At 42.6% G+C, this 22,651-nt stretch overlaps 1 protein-coding gene across 2 annotated transcripts in view; it reads right to left on the reverse strand.

The window, feature by feature from the left end:
- The window catches only part of hbs1l (HBS1-like translational GTPase), a 46,442-nt gene that overhangs the window by 22,666 nt on the left and 1,125 nt on the right, over positions 1 to 22,651 (reverse strand). For both annotated transcript variants that reach the window (XR_008811418.1, XM_056294559.1), the window contains exons 3-8: positions 22,135 to 22,269; positions 17,821 to 18,084; positions 7,179 to 7,287; positions 6,787 to 7,037; positions 768 to 933; positions 323 to 440 (exon numbers count right to left, since the gene is read on the reverse strand). Coding sequence is in view for 1 of the 2 variants with exons in the window: in XM_056294559.1 (XP_056150534.1) it covers positions 323 to 440; positions 768 to 933; positions 6,787 to 7,037; positions 7,179 to 7,287; positions 17,821 to 18,084; positions 22,135 to 22,269 (1,043 nt within the window). In the remaining variant the exon portion in view is untranslated. The remainder of the gene's footprint in view (positions 1 to 322; positions 441 to 767; positions 934 to 6,786; positions 7,038 to 7,178; positions 7,288 to 17,820; positions 18,085 to 22,134; positions 22,270 to 22,651) is intronic.

A 22,651-nucleotide genomic window follows, 5' to 3' on the forward strand; every position in this document is an offset into this window, starting at 1 on the left:
TGGCAGATGTCAGCAAAGGTGCAGTATATTGGCTACCTTTCTATTTGAATCTGTTTGTCTTGTCTACTGTAATTTGTGGTTTTATCCACATGAATGATCGCAAGGAATTATATGTAGCACCATTAATTCAAGCCGAAAGCATCACCTGCTGATTTTGCAAACCAGCACACCTTCAACCAATGGGGGAATAATTAGTCAATGAATTCCGCTATAGTATTTGGCTGGAATGAAAACTTGCAAACTCTCAGCTCCATTCTGGTAAATGGGTGAAAACTGCTTGTTGTAGGTTTAGAGGGATTTTTAGGTTCTGTGAGAGACATACCTGTGCAGCTCCAGTGATCATGTTGGGGATAAAGTCTTTGTGTCCCGGTGCATCCATCAGGGTCACCACCTTGGAGGTTGTCTCAAACTTGGTCATGCCCACATCCATTGTGACACCCCTGAAATAAAATAACATCAAATACAAACACTGTGACCGGATTTTCAAAACAACGTATCTACTGAGGTGTGTTTTCACACAAGTCAATACAATAATGCCTCCAAGTTCGTTAGTGTATGTTTTTTTAAATATATACAAGAATGCATTTGAATATATCAGTGTTTCTGTGTATGTGTGTACATCCAAAGGGCCGCCTGTCCTGAATTTGTAAATTTGTATGTACAGCACACAACACACACAAACATACAATATGTGTACATATAGTGTGCCCTTGTGTTTTCCTGTGTGGGTGTGTGCGTGTGGTACCATGCCTCCATAGTATGCATACCTATCCCTCTCCTCGCCTGTCTCATCCAGGACCCAGGCATAGGCGAATGAGGCCTTGCCAGCCTTCTTGGACTCTTGCTCATACTTGTGCATGGTGCGCTTGTTGACGTTTCCCAGCAGAAACAGCAGGTGACCCATCAATGTGCTCTTCCCTGCATCTACATGACCTGCAGGCAGGTGCAGAGTAAAAGAGTGAAGGGAGGCAAAAGGGCGATGAGAGAAAGGAGCGAGAAAAGTGTGTGTGTGTTTGTATGAGAGTTATGAGTGGTGGCAAAGGTTGGAAAAGAGAGCTTGAGAAAGAGTGAAGGAGCAGGAAAAATGGTGATATAAGGAAAGTGGTAAAATAGGAGAAGTCAAAGAGAGGACAGGGAAAGAGGGAGAATTATACATTGGGCCATGAAACAGAGTGATGGATAAAAAGAACAGGTGGTACACAGGCTGAAGGGAAAGGATAGCAGCAAAACGCAAGGTTTCACACACTGTGGGAAACTTGAATCATCTGCAGTTCTGAAACTACCGAGTCACCTTTTCTGAGGTGGCTGAGTAACAGAACCTGACTGATAATGAACTGGTCTGAATGTGCTTCTATCATGGGCTTCAACTAGTATGGCTGCTCATCAGGGAAACACCAAAACATAAAATGCTTGGGTCCAAACTTATTTAATAAAACATGATTGTTATCCAAAGGAGTTGAATCAAGTGCAACTGGACTTGGTATCGGACTTGGCATACCAAGTCCAGTTGCACTTGATTCAACTCCTTTGGATAACCATGACCTGGATGAATGAGAACATTCACAGACAACATGATTGTTAACAAATAAAGCTGAGTTTGTTTATATCTTCTTTTAATTGTATAACATATACACATATAAGGTCCTGCTTGTCACTCTTCCATATGTACATACTGTATGGCAAACCGTTTCATTGTAAGGCAGTAGTCAATAAAATTTAAACACTAGATACAGTATTTTTTTAACACTAGTCATGATTCTGTCACTAGTTGCTATTGTAAAGCCACAAGTTGCTAAAATTGAGATACTAGCGCTATTAGAATAAGCACGTTTTCACCGTGACTAGTCGTGTTTCTCCTCTACTAGTAAAAAATCAATAAACACTAGTTCTTTTTATTTTATTTACTAGTAACTATCTTAAAAAGCACTTGTCACTATTCTAATAGTATCTTTCCTTTAGTAACTAGCAACTTCACAATAGCAACTAGTGTTTGAAAAAATAAGGCCCCAGCTAAATACAACCCACCATAAAAAAAATGATTGCTGAGATGATTAGGCACCAGTCACAAAAAAATTAGACACTAGTATTTATTCTTTAAAATGTTCACTTGTCACTTGTGTCAATGTCACTTGTCGCTATTATAAAGTTACTAGTTGCTAAAAAATAATACTAGGTCTAAACATTCGTTTTTACTCATCTCTCAATTCTACCAGTAATTATAAATTAGTCACTGGTAACTATTTATTAATGCTAGTTGCTATTCCAGTAATTACAAGTGAATGTCCCACTGTCACCAGCTGCTTATAAATAAAGCCTAGCAGTTATTCAGATGTTTCAAGTTGCCATTTAATTTGACCCAATCAACTTTTTCATTTTGACATCAACATCTAGTTGTGGATAGTCATATTAATTCACTAGTGTCACAAAAAAAAAAAAAAAAACAACAACAAAAAAAAGAGCAAAAAAACAATATATATACACTCACCGGCCACTTTATTAGGCACACCTGTCCAACTGCTCGTTAACGCAAATTTCTAATCAGCCAATCACATGGCAGCAACTCAATGCATTTAGGCATGTAGACATGGTCAAGACGATCTGCTGCAGTTCAAACCGAGCATCAGAATGGGGAAGAAAGGTGATTTAAGTGACTTTGAACGTGGCATGGTTGTTGGTGCCAGACGGGCTGGTCTGAGTATTTCAGAAACTGCTGATCTACTGGGATTTTCACGCACAACCATCTCTAGGGTTTACAGAGAATGGTCCGAAAAAGAGAAAATATCCAGTGAGCGGCAGTTCTGTGGGCGAAAATGCCTTGTTGATGCCAGAGGTCAGAGGAGAATGGCCAGACTGGTTCGAGCTGATAGAAAGGCAACAGTAACTCAAATAACCACTCATTACAACCGAGGTATGCAGAAGAGCATCTCTGAACGCACAACACGTCGAGCCTTGAGGCAGATGGGCTACAGCAGCAGAAGACCACACCGGGTGCCACTCCTGTCAGCTAAGAACAGGAAACTGAGGCTACAATTCGCACAGGCTCACCAAAATTGGACAATAGAAGATTGGAAAAACGTTGCCTGGTCTGATGAGTCTCGATTTCTGCTGCGACATTCGGATGGTAGGGTCAGAATTTGGCATCAACAACATGAAAGCATGGATCCATCCTGCCTTGTATCAACGGTTCAGGCTGGTGGTGGTGGTGTAATGGTGTGGGGGATATTTTCTTGGCACACTTTGGGCCCCTTAGTACCAATTGAGCATCGTGTCAACGCCACAGCCTACCTGAGTATTGTTGCTGACCATGTCCATCCCTTTATGACCACAGTGTTTCCATCTTCTGATGGCTACTTCCAGCAGGATAACGCGCCATGTCATAAAGCTCGAATCATCTCAGACTGGTTTCTTGAACATGACAATGAGTTCACTGTACTCAAATGGCCTCCACAGTCACCAGATCTCAATCCAATAGAGCACCTTTGGGATGTGGTGGACCGGGAGATTCGCATCATGGATGTGCAGCCGACAAATCTGCAGCAACTGCGTGATGCTATCATGTCAATATGGACCAAACTCTCTGAGGAATGTTTCCAGTACCTTGTTGAATCTATGCCACGAAGGATTAAGGCAGTTCTGAAGGCAAAAGGGGGTCCAACCTGGTACTAGCAAGGTGTACCTAATAAAGTGGCCAGTGAGTGTATATATCAAGTTGAAACATAAATGTTGATATCTTTATTTGGAATAGAAACTAGACTTCATTAAAAAGTTACTTGTCAATACTGAATAGTACCTAGTAACAATATAATTGTGACAAGTGAAAATCAGAATAGCAACTAGTCATTGATGAATAGTCACTACTAATATATAATTTACCAGTAGAATTGGAGTAGCAACTAGAGCTATTTAAATATTGACTAGTAGTTAATGAAAGGTGATTTCCAGTATGTGATGCCTCATAAGGCTCAACTGACGCTAAGAATATAATACTGACTACTGACTAAATTAGGTACTAGTAACTAAAATAAAAGAGCAAGTGTTTATTGAATTGTTACTACTAAAAAAGAAAACTGACTAGTCATAATCAAATTAGTAACTAGCACTAATTCTAAGAGCTAGTATCTAATTTTAGCAACTAGTGACTTTATAATTGCAACTAGAGACAGTCAGAATAGTGACTAGTGTTTCAAAAATAAGCACTAGTGTCTAATTTTTCATAACTAGCATCTTACAATGAAAAAAAGATAAAAAGGCCTGCCATACATAGTGTGTGTGTGTGTGTGTGTGTTCTCTGTGGATTGTCACCTTGTTGTGGTGGAGAAGCTTGTGTGGTCCTGAGACCCCAAGAACAATGCCATCTGGAGCTATGTTCCTGGTAGAATCACCTATGGCGGTAAGGTCAAGGGGGAGGTCCCTGACGAAGAGCAGTCCAACTAAGACCTCAATAGTGGAACAGGCGGCAGATGATGGCTGACTTTAGGGGAGCATCACAACGGCTGGGAAGGCGGATGAAGGCTGCAGCAGAAATGGGCCCCCAGTCGTCTTGGGACTCCATGCCACTGGATCCTGACCCAGATCTGTCAAGGACTGTATGGTTGACTGTCTTTGCACCAGTCTCCCCACGTTAAACAAAGTCATGCACAGGCACCTTCCATAAAGGGAATCCACTGTATCATCCTGGATTAAGTCCTATGGCGACCGGTGCAGGATTGTGAGATCTGGAAGCCCCTAGTCATGAGCCAGCACATCAGACTGTGGGTGCTAGATTCAGTTGCTGGGCTCTTGGAACGAGGTAGAAAGAGCCTTTCAATAGCTGCACCCACGACTAAGCAGCCCTCTTTAGGATCCATGCTGCTCACCCCACCTGAGGAAGGGGCTAGAAAAGGTGCCCTAAAAATAGCCTGCCTCACAGCTCCTGACTGGATTACCGCGTCTAGAGGGATCACCACATGCGGTCAGAAACACAGAAACATGAACTTTGGAGCCTGGAATGTGCACATACTAATGGATAGTGCAACCAGTGACAGACCGGAGAGGAGAACTGCGATCATCGCTAGAGAACTGAAGAGATGCTAAACTGACATAGCTGCCCTTTCAGAAACCCGACAGGCAGATGAAGAACAACTGAAGGAGGAGAAGGATGGCTATACTTTCTTCTGGAAAGGAAAAGCTGCTGATGAGCCAGGATCCATGGCATTGGATTTGCCATCAGGAACCAGATCATCAGCCACCTTTCTGTATTTCCTTTGGGGATAAGTTAGCATCTCATGACCATCCATCTGATGCTTGCCAACAACCAGATGGCAACAGTTGTGAGTGCCTATGCCCCTACTTTAGACTCTGAAGAGGAAGTAAAAGAGACCTTCTACGCCTGCTTAGATGAGATACTGTCAAGAATCCCCAAGGAGGATAAGATTATTCTCCTAGGAGACTTCACTTCACGTTCCACTTCACTGTGGAAACGGGTCAAACAGCGATGCGTCATCACACCCACCCTGTTTGCGATCTTTATTGCTGCCATACTCCACCTCACTGGCGAAGAGCTACAACGGGGATCCCAATCCTATACAGAACTGACAGCAGGCTCTTCAACCTTAATAGGTTCAAGGCCAAGAGAAAAGTCTGCAACACCACCATCATGGAGCGTCAGTATGCAGATGACAACGCCATCGCAGCAGGCCATTCTGCATTCTGAATATCTTTGTCAAGGCATACAGAGCCCTGGGTTTAGCATTAAACATCAAGATGACCCAAGTCTTATATCAACTTCCACCCAACCAGCCATCTACCCAGCCCACCATGAAAGTGGACAACAAAATTCTTGAAAATGTTGATCCCCTCCTCTACCTCGGCAGCCTTCTCTCCTCAAAAGCTGACATTGACTCTGAGGTCAACCATCGCCTGAGTTGTGCCAGTGGTGCTTAGGCCAGACTCAGGAAAAGAGTCTTTGAAGACTCAGACCTAAAGGCCCAAACAAAACTCCTGGTCTACAGAACTGTTGTTCTCCCTACCCTGCTGCATGGAGCAGAGTCATGGACCACCTACAGCAGACACCTGAGAGCCCTGGAAAAATACCACCAAAGACCTTTTCAAAGGATCCTGAGGATCAGCTGGAAGGACAGACGCATCAACATCAGCATTCTGGAAGAAGCCAACATGACTAGATATCACCACCACAATAATGCAGCACCAACTCCGGTGGACAGGCCATGTCATCCGCATGTCCAGCTGAAGGAAGGTCAGCGAGCTCCCGACGGGCAAAAGAAATGCTTCAAGGACAATATCAAGACCAGTCTGAAGAAATTCAACATCACATCGAGCAACTGGGAACACATTGCACTTGACAGGCGCTCCTGGAAGAAATTCGTGCAGGAAGCAGCTGCATGTCATGAAATGGAACTCCACTGTGCCATAGAGAAAAAGGCTCAACCACCACCACCACTTTTCCCTTCCCACACTGCACCAAAATTTGTGGATCACAGATCGGCCTCTACAGCCATCTCAAGACCCACAAGTAGACAACCCAAAGGAGAGGACAGTTATACTCGTTCGAGTGACCGCTGAAGAAGAAGAGTGTGTGTGTGTGTGTGTCTGTGTGTGTGTGTGTGTGTGTGTGTGTATAAGGGAGTTAGTATGATAGTTATTTATCCACATACGATTTTCATTTTGCTCAGTCAGTGCATTGTTTTCATCCTTTTTAACAATGTGTTGAAACCTTGTGTAAAGCATGTTTTTAACTATATAAGTGAATGCTGGGAATGACCAAGTAAGTATTAGTGCATGTTCTACCTATGACCACCAAATTCAACAGAGGCTTGCCCCCCTGTCTCTTCTCCAGCTCGGCTTTGACATTGATCTGGTTCTTGGCCTTCCCCGGTGTGCGGCCTACACTTGGGACTGCGGGGGACTCATCCCCTCCTGACCCTTTGGAGGGGGTCTCAGGACGTTTAGAGGGTGTCTCTGGGGTAGGGGTCACAGTAATGTCTTCACGGCTGCCACCTCGACGTACCGAGGCAGTGGCCACACCATTCTCCTCCATGCTGATGGGAGAAGGTTATAAGAGTTACAGCACATGGAAATACACTGCTTCTATTCAACAGAAAAAACATTATGTTGGCCAGAGTTTTGTGAAAATCATTCAAACACTTAAATCGCCCGTTTACATGTTGGGTATAAGGTACCTGGGCACATCAAAGCCCATTTTCTGCTTCTTGCCAGAGACAGTCATGCGGGCCACTTTTGGTACCACTTCTGAGTCCAGCTTGTTCTGAGATGCATCTCTAACTTTTGCTGGAAGAGAGAGAGGAGCAGAGATGTAGACTCTGACAAAATATATACACACACTCATGACTCATTACAGCAAAAACACCTTTGGAAATTCTCTCATAGTAACGCCTGGTGAAAAAAAAAAGTTATTTTAAACAAAGCACACACATTTCAGATTTGATGAGAGCTGCAATATATCACTCTCACACCCTGGAGTTTAACAGTGCATTGGTGAACACTGACTATTGTCTCCTATTAACAGAAAGCAAACAATTGCTTTGCAACAGACTCTACTCAGTACTAAGCTGATTTCCAATGATATTCACATCTTCTATATTCATATATACATATCATTTTGATATAAACACTTCAGGCAAACTACAAGGCCAATTTGTAAGTCACCATCAATGTAGCACCACCAAACAACGACATGAGTACAACACAAATTAATTAGAATATTTTGATTTTTTTACCCCTCACTTTCTAACTTTTGGAAAACAGTGGTTATTGCACAAAAATAACGATTGCGCACATTCGATGCGATTCAATATGTTATGTGGCATACGTCACAGATGGTGACGCATCTACTTTCGCAACACTTTTTTTTTTTGTCACCGTAAAAGTAACACCTTGGCACTGTGGACCAATTCCAGCATACACATAATATTGATAATGTTTAAGCCATCTAGGGGAAGTGTCTTACAAAATATGTTCTTTACCAATGGTTACCTAATCTATTAGTGCACAAAATGTATATGCCTCAATGTGACAAAATGATGCACTCAGTAGTATGTATCCTGCAGCCGGGAGACTTGTTAATGTCCTTTGCTTTGTCATCACTGTCCCAAATGGCCTACAGTCCCAGTCATAACAACCCACTACTGATTCATTTAGACTGGGCTGCACAGCCAAACCCATTGCTGCAGACCGTGCGCGTGCATTTGTGTGTGTGTGTGTGTGTGTGTGTATGTGTGTGTGTGTGTGTGGGGCGGTAACATCCTGGGTGAGAAAGGGTTAATTTCTAGAGTGGCAGTTGGTTCCCGTCTCTGCACAAATAGAGCAGTGTGTGACACAGCATTTCGGAAAAGCTGTTACCTCAGCAAAGTACCAGGCTAAGAGGGAATATGTGCAACCCCCGACATCATCACCGTACACACAGAAATTACACAGGGTGAAAAGGTATTAAATGGTAAATGGACTGCATTTTTATAGCGCTTTTCTAGTCTACCGACCACTCAAAGCGCTTTTTTACAATGTATGCTTGTGTGTAATTACTCAGTAATAATTAATTCGCTAATTAACCGGGAGACGGGGGGGGAGCTGCTGCTTAATTTTGCTCTTTTACTGTTAGAGTGGACAATTTATAACTTGTGCTGGTCACTTGAGTGTGCATATGGATGTTGATGAACACACACACCTAATCACATAGCAAGAGGGGGACAGGATACACACACATACATACATACATATATGTCTTCTTTAAAAAAACAAATTACCCTAGGGGAAAAGGAGGGGAAATGAGATGTGACTCAGGGGAAGCATTAATGGACTTTCTCTAACCAAGCTTTCTTTCTTTGAATGACTGGTTTTGCTATAGAGAAAAAAAAGTCCCTCTCATTCTGAAAGACTGATTCACAAGTCGGGCCGCTCTCTGCTGTTGAAAGAAGTTCAGAACAGCAGCATCTGCATCCATTCCTACACAATCGTGGACATGCCTTCCAAAGACTGAAACGGGGGCTAATCTGGACAATGCGGTGCATGTTCACAAATTAGTAAGGGGCTGCACGAGCTCTATTGTCATGGAAAGATAATATAGCCTGCCTAGTAATAACAGAAGTGTACAAGCTTGCACAAAAAGACATCTAAATAAACCGTCAACACTGTGATAGGCCCCATGCTCAACCTAATGTCTCAATGGCAATGATCACTGTGAAATGAAAAGATGCTATCTGGGAAATTTTTGTTAGGCCTGCAGCTGGGTGAGTTTCTCTAGCCCAAGAGATGAGGTGGTTTCCACATTCTACTGACCACCTTGCTACTTATGGAGTTTACGCTATGAAACCATCATGGCACTGACAGCATTTAGAGCTATTGCTACACCCTATGTAATCTTATCGAAATGGCCAGTCTCTGAATGAAAATTAACAAACTATAGGACCATCCACAAGTTTTCTACCCAAAGTGTCTACAGTCCCATTTGCAAGTTTTGCTTTGTCTTCCTCTTCTAAGATAACATCTACATTGTCCATATTTTATCCTGGGGTAAAACGGACAGGATAGCTTCACTCATGTACTGCGAGGGTCTTAAGTAATAAAGAAAACCCTCCTTTTTTGCTGCCCAAAAGGCTTCTTTGTCAAAGGTTTTAACTAGCTCGGTAAACACAACTGACTTACTGATCATTTTTTGGGCTACCCCAGGGGGCAGGTTTTGACAGGATGAGGCACTGAGTTCCCATACAGAGTAGAACCAGGCTCTGAGGATTACAACAGGATCTGTTTAGAGAATTTAGACTGGCAGGTAAACAGTTGGTGTCCTTCCGCCCAGGATTTCTTTGCCAGAAGGGACCCTTGGAGTGAGTCAGTATGGGTGAGTCACCAGTACACCTTGGCCTGAGGGCTCAACTGAGGTTCAGGATGGAAGGAGGGTTGGCCCAGGATATGCAAATACCCCCCCCCAAAAAAAAGCACACAAAGCAAAATGCACATGCAAACCTTAAATAACAAGGGCTCTGGGTGAGAAAGCAATTAAAAGGGATGGTTGACTACCTAACAGGGCAAAGTTGTGGTGCAGGATATCGAAATAAGGAAACAGAGAAAGACTAAGTCAGAGACAGAAAGTCAGAGGGTCTCAAATGCAATTGCCAATGTAATAATCTAATTCTTTGCATTTTTCAAGGTTATAATCCTTGTGGGATCAACAGGATCTGTCAAACCTCAGACGCAATGGTATCATAGAGTACTTCATTGGTATTGCATATGAAACCAATCAGTTGGAGCCGCGCAATCCAATCCCCTCACCCAACCCCTCCACTCTTCTGTCCTTCACACTATTCAAGGAAGTACCGCAATTTTCTGGCCAAATGGAACATAACCCTGAAAATCAGTTTTCCTGATTGGCCAGCTGGTCGCTCTGATCACAGATAACATTGCATGGTTGTATAAATAACTTTTGATAAAAGTTGAAATGACAGATTTGAAAGGTTGAAATGACAGTTGTAATGGAAAAAAAAAGAATGTAAGGACAAAGATCAAAATCAGCCGATGCTGTATAACAAGTTTACAACACTCATTACATTTGCCAGTCTTTCCTTTGACTTCAAATTCACAACGCTGGATTGAAAATACATAGACAAATAACTATACTGACAACACTCACCATGCTACAGGAAGAACCACACAGGCCAGCTGAATAAAATGACCACACTAATGTTTGAAGATATGATCATTAAGATATACATGCAAACCAGTGTCCTTTTTGATACTTTCAATTGCTGGCACATTTAGGACAATAACTAATCTACAAATATTTAAATCCATCTGTTTATCTATCTAAATTACTGTCTGGTAGGACTGGTAGGATTTTCCTGTAAATATTCACCGTATTACATTTCACAGCAGCTAAATATGGCGACAGGCATAAACGCAAGTCCACGAATACTGGGATGGCATCCGGCTCCTTTACCTGTGCCCCCATCTATAGGGTTAGTGGTTGTGTCAGGACAGGCATCCGACATAAAATTTTGTGAAATCAAGATGCGGATTGACAAGACCATACCAGATCGGTCAAGGCCCGCGTTAACAACAGCCACCATTGGTGTTGTGCCCTAACAGGGTGCTGATGGAAACTATAAAATCCACTGTGGCAAGCCTGGAGAAACAGGGAACAAGCCGAAAAAACAAAAAAGAAGAAGACTATAGCAGCTAAATGGAGAAGAAAATAGACGGTATCAGCAAGTTTGCAGAAGCAAATTTATGGTGACTAACAAGCCGATTTGGCAAACTAAACTAATAGAAGACCTTTACAACATCAATAGCTGAAACTCAGGGGGGCGTCCAGGTAGCTTAGCGGTCTATTCTGTTGCCTACTAACACGGGGATCGCCGGTTCAAATCCCCATGTTCCCTCCGGCATGGTCGGGCATCCCTACAGACACAATTGGTCGTGTCTGCGGGTGAGAAGCCAGATGTGGGTATGTGTCCTGGTCGCTGCACTAGCACCTCCTCTGGTCAGCTGAGGTGCCTGTTCGGGGGTGGATGGGGGAACTGGGGGGAATAGCGCGATCCTCCCACACACTACATCCCCCTGGCGAAACTCCTCACTGTCAGGTGAAAAGAAGCGGCTGGCGACTCTACATGTATCGGAAGAGGCATGTGGTAGTCTGCAACCCTCCCTGGCTCGGCAGAGGGGGTGGAGCGGCAACCGGGGTGGCTCGGAGGAGTGGGTAGTTGGCCAGGTGCAGATGGAGAGAAAAAAAAGGGGGGGGGGGTCCAAAAAGAAAAAAAATAGCTGAAACTCAGGTTCAACTGTTTTGTTTTGTTTTTGTTCAGCAGTGAGGAAGGTGCTGACGACAGCAACACAGTCAGCATGGCAATTTGTTTCATTTTGAATGAATTTCTGGGATTTAGAGCAGTCAAACACAAATGCGGTTACCAGTATCATCATAGGTGTCAGTAGTTTATAAAAAATCGTCTGACTGCAGCTCCAACTTATCTAGATTGACAACTCGTTGGTAAGTCTTCAACACCCACATAACCTGAATATAGTTTACAGCAATATGCTGTGGACTTACCGGCTGAATTTAACAGGTGGGACTCATGAACATGTGGCATCAAAATACAGCAAGATCAATAACTTATTTTACTAATGATAAAGTGTCGTTATTTGGACTGATTCCCTCATACCAGAATCCAGACCATTACTCTTGAGAAAGAACACAGATCGAGTGACTGTTCTGTATCTGGAAAAGATGTGTACATAGTAAAACAAAGAAAATCCATCCATCCATCCATTATCCAAGCCACTTATGTGAATTCGAGTCATGGGATGCTGGAGCCTATCCCAGCAGTCACTGGGCAACAGGTGGGGCGACACCCTGGATATGCCGCCAGTCCATCACAGGGCTGACACACACACACAATCACACCTAGGGACAATTTAGTATGGCCAGTTCACCTGACCTACATGTCTTTGGACTGTGGGAGGAAACCGGAGCACCCGCAGAAAACACACGCAGACACGGGGAGAACATGCAAACTCCACACAGAGGACAACCTGGGGTGATCCAGAGGTTGGACAATCCCAGGGTTCAAACCCAGGACCCTCTTGCTGTGAGGCAACTGTAGGGTGGCACTGTGCCACCGTGCCACCCTACAAAGAAAATGGTAATTATATTAAAATGCATTTGTGATGTGTGCACTACATTATCAAAATGGAGAGTTAGGCCGATACCAATTCTGTTGTCTGGGCCAATGGGGGAGAACTCTAGCATAGGTAGCGGGGGGGGGGGGGGGCAATGTCAAGTTTCGATATAGTGAGGCTGTGTGCATATGCTTGCATTTGAAAAGAGAAAACTATGTTCCATTACATGAAAAGATTAGACTGCTTTGTACTACTTGTCTTATTCCATTAATAGAAAAAAACTGTAGAGTGAAGGGTGGCTTGATAGTCATCTACTGTGAGTTGTTAAATTGTGTCCTGTTGTAGTTGCATGGTTGGTGTGTATAATGTACTTAAATACCAATAGCCTTCTAGTGTATGGGTACTAATATTTGAAGAAAAATGCACACAGAGAGTCCGCTCTGTAATCTAACAACTACAAGACATTAAATATAAGTTTTTTTTCCTCTTCTCTTTTTATCATGCAAAAGTAATGGACCACCATAAAGCATCAGTGTTGACACTTGACACTATGAATCCAAATAAATATACCCCTATTCTTTTCACCAACCAAAGGGAGTGATGAGACAACAATTTCCAAAGCTTGCACCACCATGCAGCACAATATATATATATATGTGTGTGTGTGTGCCCTGCAAAAGAAAGGGGAAAAAAAGGTTGCAAAAACGAGCTGAACTTTTCACAGAGCCTTTGACCAAGCTGTGAAAGCCAAGAGACATGATCAGATTTTCCAACGTAGGTGGTGAGTACAAAGAGTGAAGAAATACTGTTGCAGAGAACAGATGTACGCTTGGGGTCATATTTTTTCCCCAGCGTAAAGCTTACTAATGAAACCCACACACCCAGTCGCCTGCACAAAGCAGGCTGGGAAAGTAGCTGGACAACAAAAACAATTTTGGATAAAAAAACAAAAAAAAACAGAAATTTTAATACTTTTAGAGACGCACTGTACAAAGTCCAAACCTTACAACCACAGATTAATATGTACACACATGGACAGTGTCTATGCTGAGAAATCAAGAAACATGCTTTGCATGTCACACACATGGTATGTTATCTAAACCACAACATCCCTATGTGAAGTCATCTTTTTAAAACACGATTATTCTACTGTGTGGACTCAGAAACCTGCTTGACTTCTTTTGTTTGAGTTCTCATCAGTGCAGCTTAGCCCACTGTTATCTTTCATCTGCCTAAGGCTCCCTGGTTCATGTTTGACACCCTTAGGGTCCAGCTCACTCAGCTTTTTGCACCTGTGCAAAGTTTACACACAGCTACCTTCACTTTAATAGTGGTTTAATGGTGGTTCAATATTTAAGAAAACAATTTGGCAGCCTAATTCTGGGACCAAATGGCAGGAGAGAGCTCTAGAATCCAGGCTATATCTTATTTTCCTGTCTCACAACCACAGTAACAGCTCATTAAATGACACCAACAGAAAAAACACAATCTTTTTTAAGGGAAAAAGGATCAAAAATATGAAATTGCTCTGAACAATAGTTTTTGTATGTGATGTTATTTGACAGTATGTGAATCTATGCTTTAACTCCAACCCTGTTCTTTAACAGTCATCCCTATACTGTCAGGACTCTCAATTCAAGACAACAGCAATGACTCACTTAAAAAAGGACTGATACCCTAAGTAACTTTGGCATACCTTAAAAAAAAATGCATACACTGCACTAGATTGCATATTGCAAGGTTTTCCCCAAAACATTTCACTCTGAAGACATGTTCCAACAAAGGTGCTACCAAAACAAGGTTTGCTTGATGCCAGTTTCTCAGTTCAACCATCCAAGTGGACAGAATTATGTCAGGTATTAAAAAATGCAAGGAGGAATCACCCACGGCTTCCATTCAATACTGAAAATGAACTGAATATAAAGAATCTTAAATGTACACATTTGACAATCAGACACACAAACGTGAGATTCCAGAAGAGCACGCCCAAACAGAGGCTTTGTCAGCGTACATAAATGAGGCCTTTATTTCAGAATTCACAAATAAACCTCCGGCATCGTGTGAGCACACACCCAGTGTCAATCAAAACAACCCTGTCTGTATATTACAACTTGAAAAGTCTATAAAACAACAAAATAGGTCCCTTTACCTAGGGACCGAACGCATTTAGTTTGAGGCATAAAAATATGACATTGTTATTACAGTGATTCATACCAAAATTAAAGTCAATATTTAAAAGTATTTAACACTTGCAATTAACTATGCACATGTTTGTGTTTGTGTGCTTGTCCATATGTTCTCACTCGCTCATGGGAAATAATCCAGGTGCCCTCTACACCAAAATGTTTCCCCATCATCTCGAATACAAGAAGCGGTAAACCAGTACAATGGTTAACTGATCCATATTCCTGTAGCTGCCGCACACCTGCAAGCAAACTCAACCTCTTTTTTTCTCTTCAGATGGGCTAGATGCTCACTGCCTCGCTGCATATGCTGGAGCTCAAAGCAGAAAAGTTGCTTTAAAATAATATCAACTGATAAAAGAGGTTGTTTCCAATGTTTCCATGGATAAGATCAGCCTAAACTACTACCATATAAAAAATGTTCAATTACAAAAAAACAATTGCCATCCCAATATACAAAGATATAGACTCAAGTTTAAAATGTCAAAATGTTTAGCATTGGTAGATAGTAACCAAATAAAGGTGTATATATATCAAAGTTTTCACAAATATTAAAAAGTTTTTATTTTGAAGTCATTCAGTGTTTATTATTTAACTTATGCATTACTATTTATTATCTTAGGCATTATTGAAGACCATGTAGCTGCAACAAATATCTGTTAGTTGGTCTCTAAATACAAGGGGTGCTCCCTGTAGTCTATGCACCTTTTCACTGTGCTTCTCTACCTGGTAAAAGCCTTTTCCTGATTGGCTCGGACGATGTCATCTGGCGAGGGTGTGTCAAATTGGAAGGGTGTGATTGGTAATAATGGCGGTTGCTGCTCTTTGGCATTGCCCGTGTTGATTTGTGAGCTGTACGGAAAGGCTCTGTGGCAGCTCTGCACCCAGTGACTGCTAATTTTGGCCTTCATGTTCTTCTTCCTCTTCTCCCGTCTGGGAGCGGAGAAAGACAAACTGCGAGCAAATACAGACGGCCGGGCAAAAACTGAGATGTCTGGCCCCAAACCGATAAATGATGGCATGGAGTGTGAGGAGAAGTTGTCATCACAGTAAAGAGGACACACTCCTGACTGAGCCATGAGTACACTCAAATCAGTGTTCTGACCCCAGCCTGATGGGTTTGAGTTTTGGTGGGGTGATTCAGATTGCGGCATTTCTTGGTTCCCGCCCGCATCAAAATTACCCACCAACATACAACCATCATCCAATATCCCTGATGAAAGGTGCAGAGTGGGAGAAAATATTGGACTATTTGAAGTGGTTGAGGTTTTGACTTGGTGTTGAGAAGCCAATTCTGCCAGAGATAGTGCCCCTGAGAAGCCAGGAGGGTGCTTCAATGCTTTTGCTGGGGATTCACAGCTGAGGGTTTGAGAAATAGGTAAGAGATGGTTTGTTTGAAGCTTCAAGGCTTTCTGAGATGGTGAGAGCAAACTGCCTAAGCATGGAGGCCCTGAATTGGTTGACTTCGAAAGGTTGTATGTGTGTTTTGATTGTCCAGTGCCTTGTGGTTGAGGGAGAATGCATTTGCCCTTGTTCTGATGCTGCAACGCAAGCTGAGACAGTGAGGACATTTGTGCTGGTGCTGATTTACTCTGCGGCATTCCAGAAGTCACATTGTTATAAGTACTAGGAAAGGGGCTAGAGGAGGATGGGCTGCGATTCGAGTGTTCCTGGATTAGATCTGCCAATGATAGGTTTTCTTTAGCGTCAGCCACTGTGGCTCTGATTCCAGTCCCAGTTTCCCTTGAATGACTACTCTGAAGGACAGAGCTAAGACTCCCAAAACTAGAAGCAGGTGGAGTCAAACCTGAACCCATACCTGTCACTCTCTGGTTGCCTAGGGACAAACTATTCAAAGAGGCAGTAAGTAGAGAGGGAGGGGAAGTATGATGGGCTGAGGCAAGAGACGCTGAGGATATATTAAAAGATGCCAACGTCCCTAATGAAAGATCAGTTTGAGGGGAAGGAGTCTTCAGAGTAGGGGCAGAAGAACCCATGGGGTGAGCACCTAATAGTGAGACAGAAACACCCTGCCCTATGTCAATTTCCCCTGTCCCCTGATTCTTTTGATTATGGTCAGACATAAGGTCTGCTAGGCTGGTAACACTACTACTCCCTGACCCGACACCTTGCCGAGTAAATTTCTGGCTTTTGGAACTTCTAACCAATAGGTCAGGTTTAGGTTGAGCTAGCAGGTCACTCAAGTTAAGCACTTCAGCTGGTGCACAAGGTGGTGTGTCTATGCGCCCAGCAGTCTGGGGTGTGTGTGTCTTGGATGCATTGTCTGTGCGAGAAGCAGATAAGCAGGCTCCTTACCTTACAAAAGCCAATTGCACAATGACAAGAGGAATATGACAGGATGATCCAAGGGTAGATGGAGATTTGACAGCAGATAGATCATACCATGAATGAGGGAAAGAGGAGAAAAAGGCATTTTGTTATCCATTTGAAATTTTTTAAATGCAGGTCACGCTATGGCCAGTAAATGAAAACCTTTTTTCTGTTTTGGAAAAAAATGGAGTAATAAAAAAAATCTTAACATGGTCCATTAGCCAGCATTGTTAGCCATCAAATTCGATTAGCATTGTATTACTTAGCCTGAAGCAATTTTATTGAGCAATACTTGTATGCATTATGCAGACACAAAAATGCCATTTTTTGCTGAACAGCTAATTTGAATATCCCAGATCATGCTAAGCAGTGACAAAAATTTCAGGATTTGTTCTTTGGATTATTATTTCTCAAAAGGAGACTACATCTATCAGTCTACAGCTGATATTGAACACTAACGCAAGGCAAACAAAAAACACATTGACATTTAATAGTTTTAGAAATTCTCAACTTTACCAGGACTCGAAAAAACATAATCACATGACCCTACGAAGGGCAAATAAGTCCATGATCTTTGAAACGTCTTTGAATGTGACTAAAGTGGACCATTCAAGGCAGGGTAGTCCTGACCAGTAAAAAAAAATATACATTTGGTCTTGATAAAGACAAGCTGCTTCAGGCGTACCTTTTTCTGGATGTGGAGCAGCTGAGGCCTCTTGATTTGTTCTTTGCACTAGCGGGGCTTTTTCCTGTTTAGCTCTTGGTGCTGATGCCATTTCTTGGTTGGTAGTTCTAGCAGCTGAACTTGTCTTAGTGTCTTCAGACAAGACTGCATCCAATGCTCTCTGTGGGTCAAAACCACACTGCATGGCTGCCTGGGTCAGGACAGAATCCGGCATCGCCTCTCCAAGCACAGCCCGCATCTGGTCCAGACATGAGTACAGCTTGGCTACAGAAAGAAACATGTGCATTACATATATATCGGTCTAGAAACAAGGACAGCTTGCCTTTTGAAGTATCCAAGGAGTCATAGAACCTTTACCTATGATAAACACAAAACCGCAGACTAAACCTGGGTGATATGACAATGTAATTGAACCTCAATGGTACTTAGCACATATCGCAATATTGATCCTTGGCAAGCAATAACCTTCCTATGAGGTGCAGGAAATAATTGATGCAAAGATAATTCATCTTTGATGGGTCTTCGTTTTTTTTTCTCATTATGCTGCTTCATCACCAACTGAAAGGCAGCTATTCCAAAAAAAAGAAAAACTGACACTTTACAACTGATCATTAATCAAAAAGTTTCTTTTTTGTAAGGATGCCACATTCTTGCTGCAGTACTACCTTAATAACAATCAATCTGCTAAGTCTATCTTTTTTGTTAGCCATTTTCTGGTATTGAAAAAATGTCACTCTAGTTCTTAACTCAAGTCTTCCAGTGCTAGTCTAACTAAAAACAGATTCAAGAAATGCTTTGCAAAACAAGAGGATTCTGTCAACTGGTGCTAAATGATTCATATACTGTATTTCCTGGACTATAAGTCGCTGTTTTTTACTTGTCTAGCTGGTCCTGCGACTCATATTCAGAGCGACTCATACAATGTAATTTTGTGGGACGACTACACCGCATTTCAACTAAGGCCACTAGATGACATTGTTTAATCTTGTGACTCAGCTGAAAATATTGTACCATAGTGATGCGAGTGTCGGGCGGGTTCAGGTAACCTTACTAGAAAATAGAAAATATCATAGGTTCAGGCAGGTGGGTCAAGGAGGGACAAAGCAGTGCTCCGAGTAAGTTCAGGGTAACTTACAGAAACATGGCGTGCAATAGGCTCGGCTGTGCATTACTAGGCTACCTTCTCTTCTCCTCTCTCTGTCACGCTCTCTCTCTCGCTCTCTCTCTCTCTCTCTCTCTCTCTCTCTCTCTCTCTCTCTCTCTCTCTCTCTCTCTCTCTCTCTCTCTCTCTCTCAAATGCACACGCACACAAGCAAGTAGCTTTATCATCAATTTGCAATCATGGTTCTGGTCAATGCATGTATTTTAGAGTTTTGAGGCTTCACCTACTATTTTTTTCTAAAGTTGCATCCGTAGCTTCTGTTTTTACCGGCAAAACTATTTTTTTGGTCAGAAGAAGAGGCTTGTGTGTGTGTGTGTGTGTGTGTGTGTGTGTGAGAGAGAGAGAGAGTTCATGTCGGTAATGAAGGGTTACTTGTTTTGCTGCTATTCAACAATAAAGAACACTCTTTGGAACAATTCATCTGTTTATTTAGTAGCCTAGACCCAGACACTATGAGGCTAATATATAATAGGCTATGCCTTGCAATCAGTGTATTAAGCTGGGCAAACGGCCCCAAAACAAAATTGTGCAACACTGCTCACGGTGCTGTAGCCTAGGCTAAATTTGGAGGTTTGCGGGTCGGGTTCAGTTAGTTACTTAACAAATATTTTAGTGGGACAGGCGGTGCGGATTGGCTCTTATAATGGGTCGGGTGGGAGCGGGTATTAAAAAACCCTGACCCGAACATCACTACTGTACCACCATATAAATGCGACATATACACCGAAGCAACTTATGTTTTTCCTCGTAACAATGCGATTTTTCTTGGGGGGGGGGGGTCCCCGTTTTTCTCCCCAATTGTACTTGGCCAATTACCTCACTCTTCCGAGCTGTCCCGGTCTCTGCAGACCACCACATGGCTCCTTTGATACATGTGGAGTCGCCAGCAGCTTCTTTTCACCTGACAGTGAGGAGTTTCACCAGGGGGAAATAGCACGTGGGAGGATCACATGATCCTAGCACGTGATCCTCCCACGTGCTATGAGCTAGGAACTAGGATCACCCCCAGTTCTCCCTCCCCTCTGAACAGGCGCCCTGACCGACCAGAGGAGGCGCTAGTGCAGCAACCAGGACATATCCCCAAACCCAGCTCCCCTACCCACAGACACGGCCAGTTGTGTCTGTAGGGATGCCCGACCAAGCTGGAGGTAACATGGGGATTTGAACTGGTAATCCTCACGTTGGTATGCAATGGAATAGACCACTACGCTACCCGGACACCCCCACAATAATGCGATTTTTGCTGACTATGGCTTGTATGCCAGTGCGACTTGTAGTCCGGGAAATACAGTAGCTTAATTCCATTTGTTCTTCATAGATAATTATCTATGAAGCAGTATCAACCTATCATACCATCTAATAAGCAGTTAATTTAAAGTGAAAGTAGGCTATTTTGGCTAGTTTGTAAGCATGCACAATGTACATTCATAAATTACACTGTCATTTCTCTGTCTTATAGCCATGCTTAGCCACCTGCCTCTATTTCCTTAAATATTTCTCAGCCATGTTCATGTCAGTTTCACTTGCTCAAAGTTTTTTTTTTTTTAACAGGCTCAATAGTTCTAGTAGTAGGGATGCACAATGATATCAGCTCGACATCGGTATTGGCTGATAAAAAAAACTTAAGAATTTAATTAATTATCGGCATTAGCCGATAATTAATTAGCCGATATGCCTGGCCAATAAGGTGACTCATTAACTAGGCGCACGTGACGATGCTAAATGTTTATTATGAGCTCCAGCAACAAGCTTCAAAATGTCAGCTGTATGGAAGTATTTCGAACAAAATGGCTATTTTGCAATGCTTGTAAAGCACCAGTGATGCAAGGATGGGTAAAACCACGCTCCCTTTAACACTACTAATTATGCATCTTAAGAGCTGTCATCCTGAATGCAAGGAAGAGTTTCTGAAAAGTAGGCAAGAAAAAAATGGCGCTAGCAAAAACCTGTCAGCAGCCTCTACTTCAGTCATTTAACAAAGCTAAGAGATATAGTAGCAACCATCCAAAGGTGAAAGCCCTTAACAACAAAATCATTGAATTCATGGCGCTTGATCAGCCATTCACTCAGACCAGTGCAGTGCCCGTTCGGGTGTAATCCCCCCTCTGACCACAATGTTGGTTGAAATGGCAGTCTGGCGTTGTTCATCCAGCCGCAAAGCAGAGATTCCTTCAATTTTAGTTAGATTAGATAACCATAAGTGAATGTCTACATTTGTAAAAGGATAAATTTAGGGTAGAATCAAAGGAAATGTTTTATGTCTGTATCTACAACAACTAAGCTATCACAATAAGAGTAAAAGGTTAATTCTAGTACACGAAGGACTTGGTGTTCTCATCAATGAAATAAAAAAGATGTATATATATTAGTATCGGCAATCAGCCAAAATGAATTTGAAAATAGCGGCATACTGAATATCGGCAAAAATCCAGTTTTGTGCATCCCTGCCTATATGTCCATTCTCATAGCCAATTTAGAGGGAAAAAAAGGAAAATGACATTGGCTATAATAACTGAAGATATTTTTCAACAGTAGTTTGAGACGGCATAAGCATGGTATTTTCAAATGCCAACATCATGATCTTTTTTAGCGATATCGCCCAGCCCTACCACAGACTTGATATGATGCCACCGAATCCCTTCATTCCCAAACCCTCCATCCATCCATCCAGCCATTATCCAAACTGCTTATCCTGCTCTCAGTGTCGCAGGGATGCTGGAAGCTATCCTAGCAGTCATTGCGCAGCAGGCAGGGAGACACCCTGGGTAGGCCGCCAGGCCATCACAGGGCCCACACACACACACATTCACACCTAGGGACAATTTAGTATGGCCAGTTCACCTGACCTACATGTCTTTGGACTGTGGGAGGAAACCAGAGCACCCGCATCCCTTAACCCATCCACACACACACACACACACACCTAGAGACAATTTAGTACAACCGATTCACCTGACCTAGTACATGTCTTTGGACTGTGGGAGGAAACCGGAGCACCCGCAGGAAATGCACACAGACACGGGGAAAACATGCAACACTGTTGCATGGGGAGAACCACTGCGCCACCGTGCCGCCCTCATTCCCAAACCCTTTATGACATGAAGTCAGATTGGCCACTGGTGAAGGAGAATGGTTTTAAAAAATAATGTCACCTTGAGCGAGAGGGTCTAGGTCGTGGCTGATGGTGGGGGACATTGGAACCTCTTCTTCATCCTCATCCTCTTCCTCCTCAACAGGCTCTACATTGGGTGCTTGCTTCTCCTGCCGTGAGTAGATAAACTGTGCCGCTGGAAACCAAAAAAACTCTTAATCATTGTCTCATTATATAACACAAGTCCAAGAAATAATCAGGTGAGAGTGAGTCATTAAAGGTTTACTCAAGCCTTTAGAAAGTTAAAAGATGAAGCAGCAAAGTAACAGCAAGTTATATTACATCAGTAAAATGTATAATTTAGCCCACTCTCCCCCCATTATGCCCCATTCTTTCACTGTATGGGAGAGAGCATGTCAAGTCAAAACTCTTCTGAAAATATATTGAAGTTTAATGTTGCCTTGCCTCACATACAAGCCAAACAAAAAACTGGTATTTCCACATTTCAATACACACGGCAAATTCAAACAAAGGTCCAATTACTTAAATAAAACGTCACATAATTTATACTGTTGGCT

The sequence above is a fragment of the Lampris incognitus genome, chromosome 15, assembly GCF_029633865.1.
Source record: "Lampris incognitus isolate fLamInc1 chromosome 15, fLamInc1.hap2, whole genome shotgun sequence".
Classification (NCBI taxonomy): domain Eukaryota; kingdom Metazoa; phylum Chordata; class Actinopteri; order Lampriformes; family Lampridae; genus Lampris; species Lampris incognitus.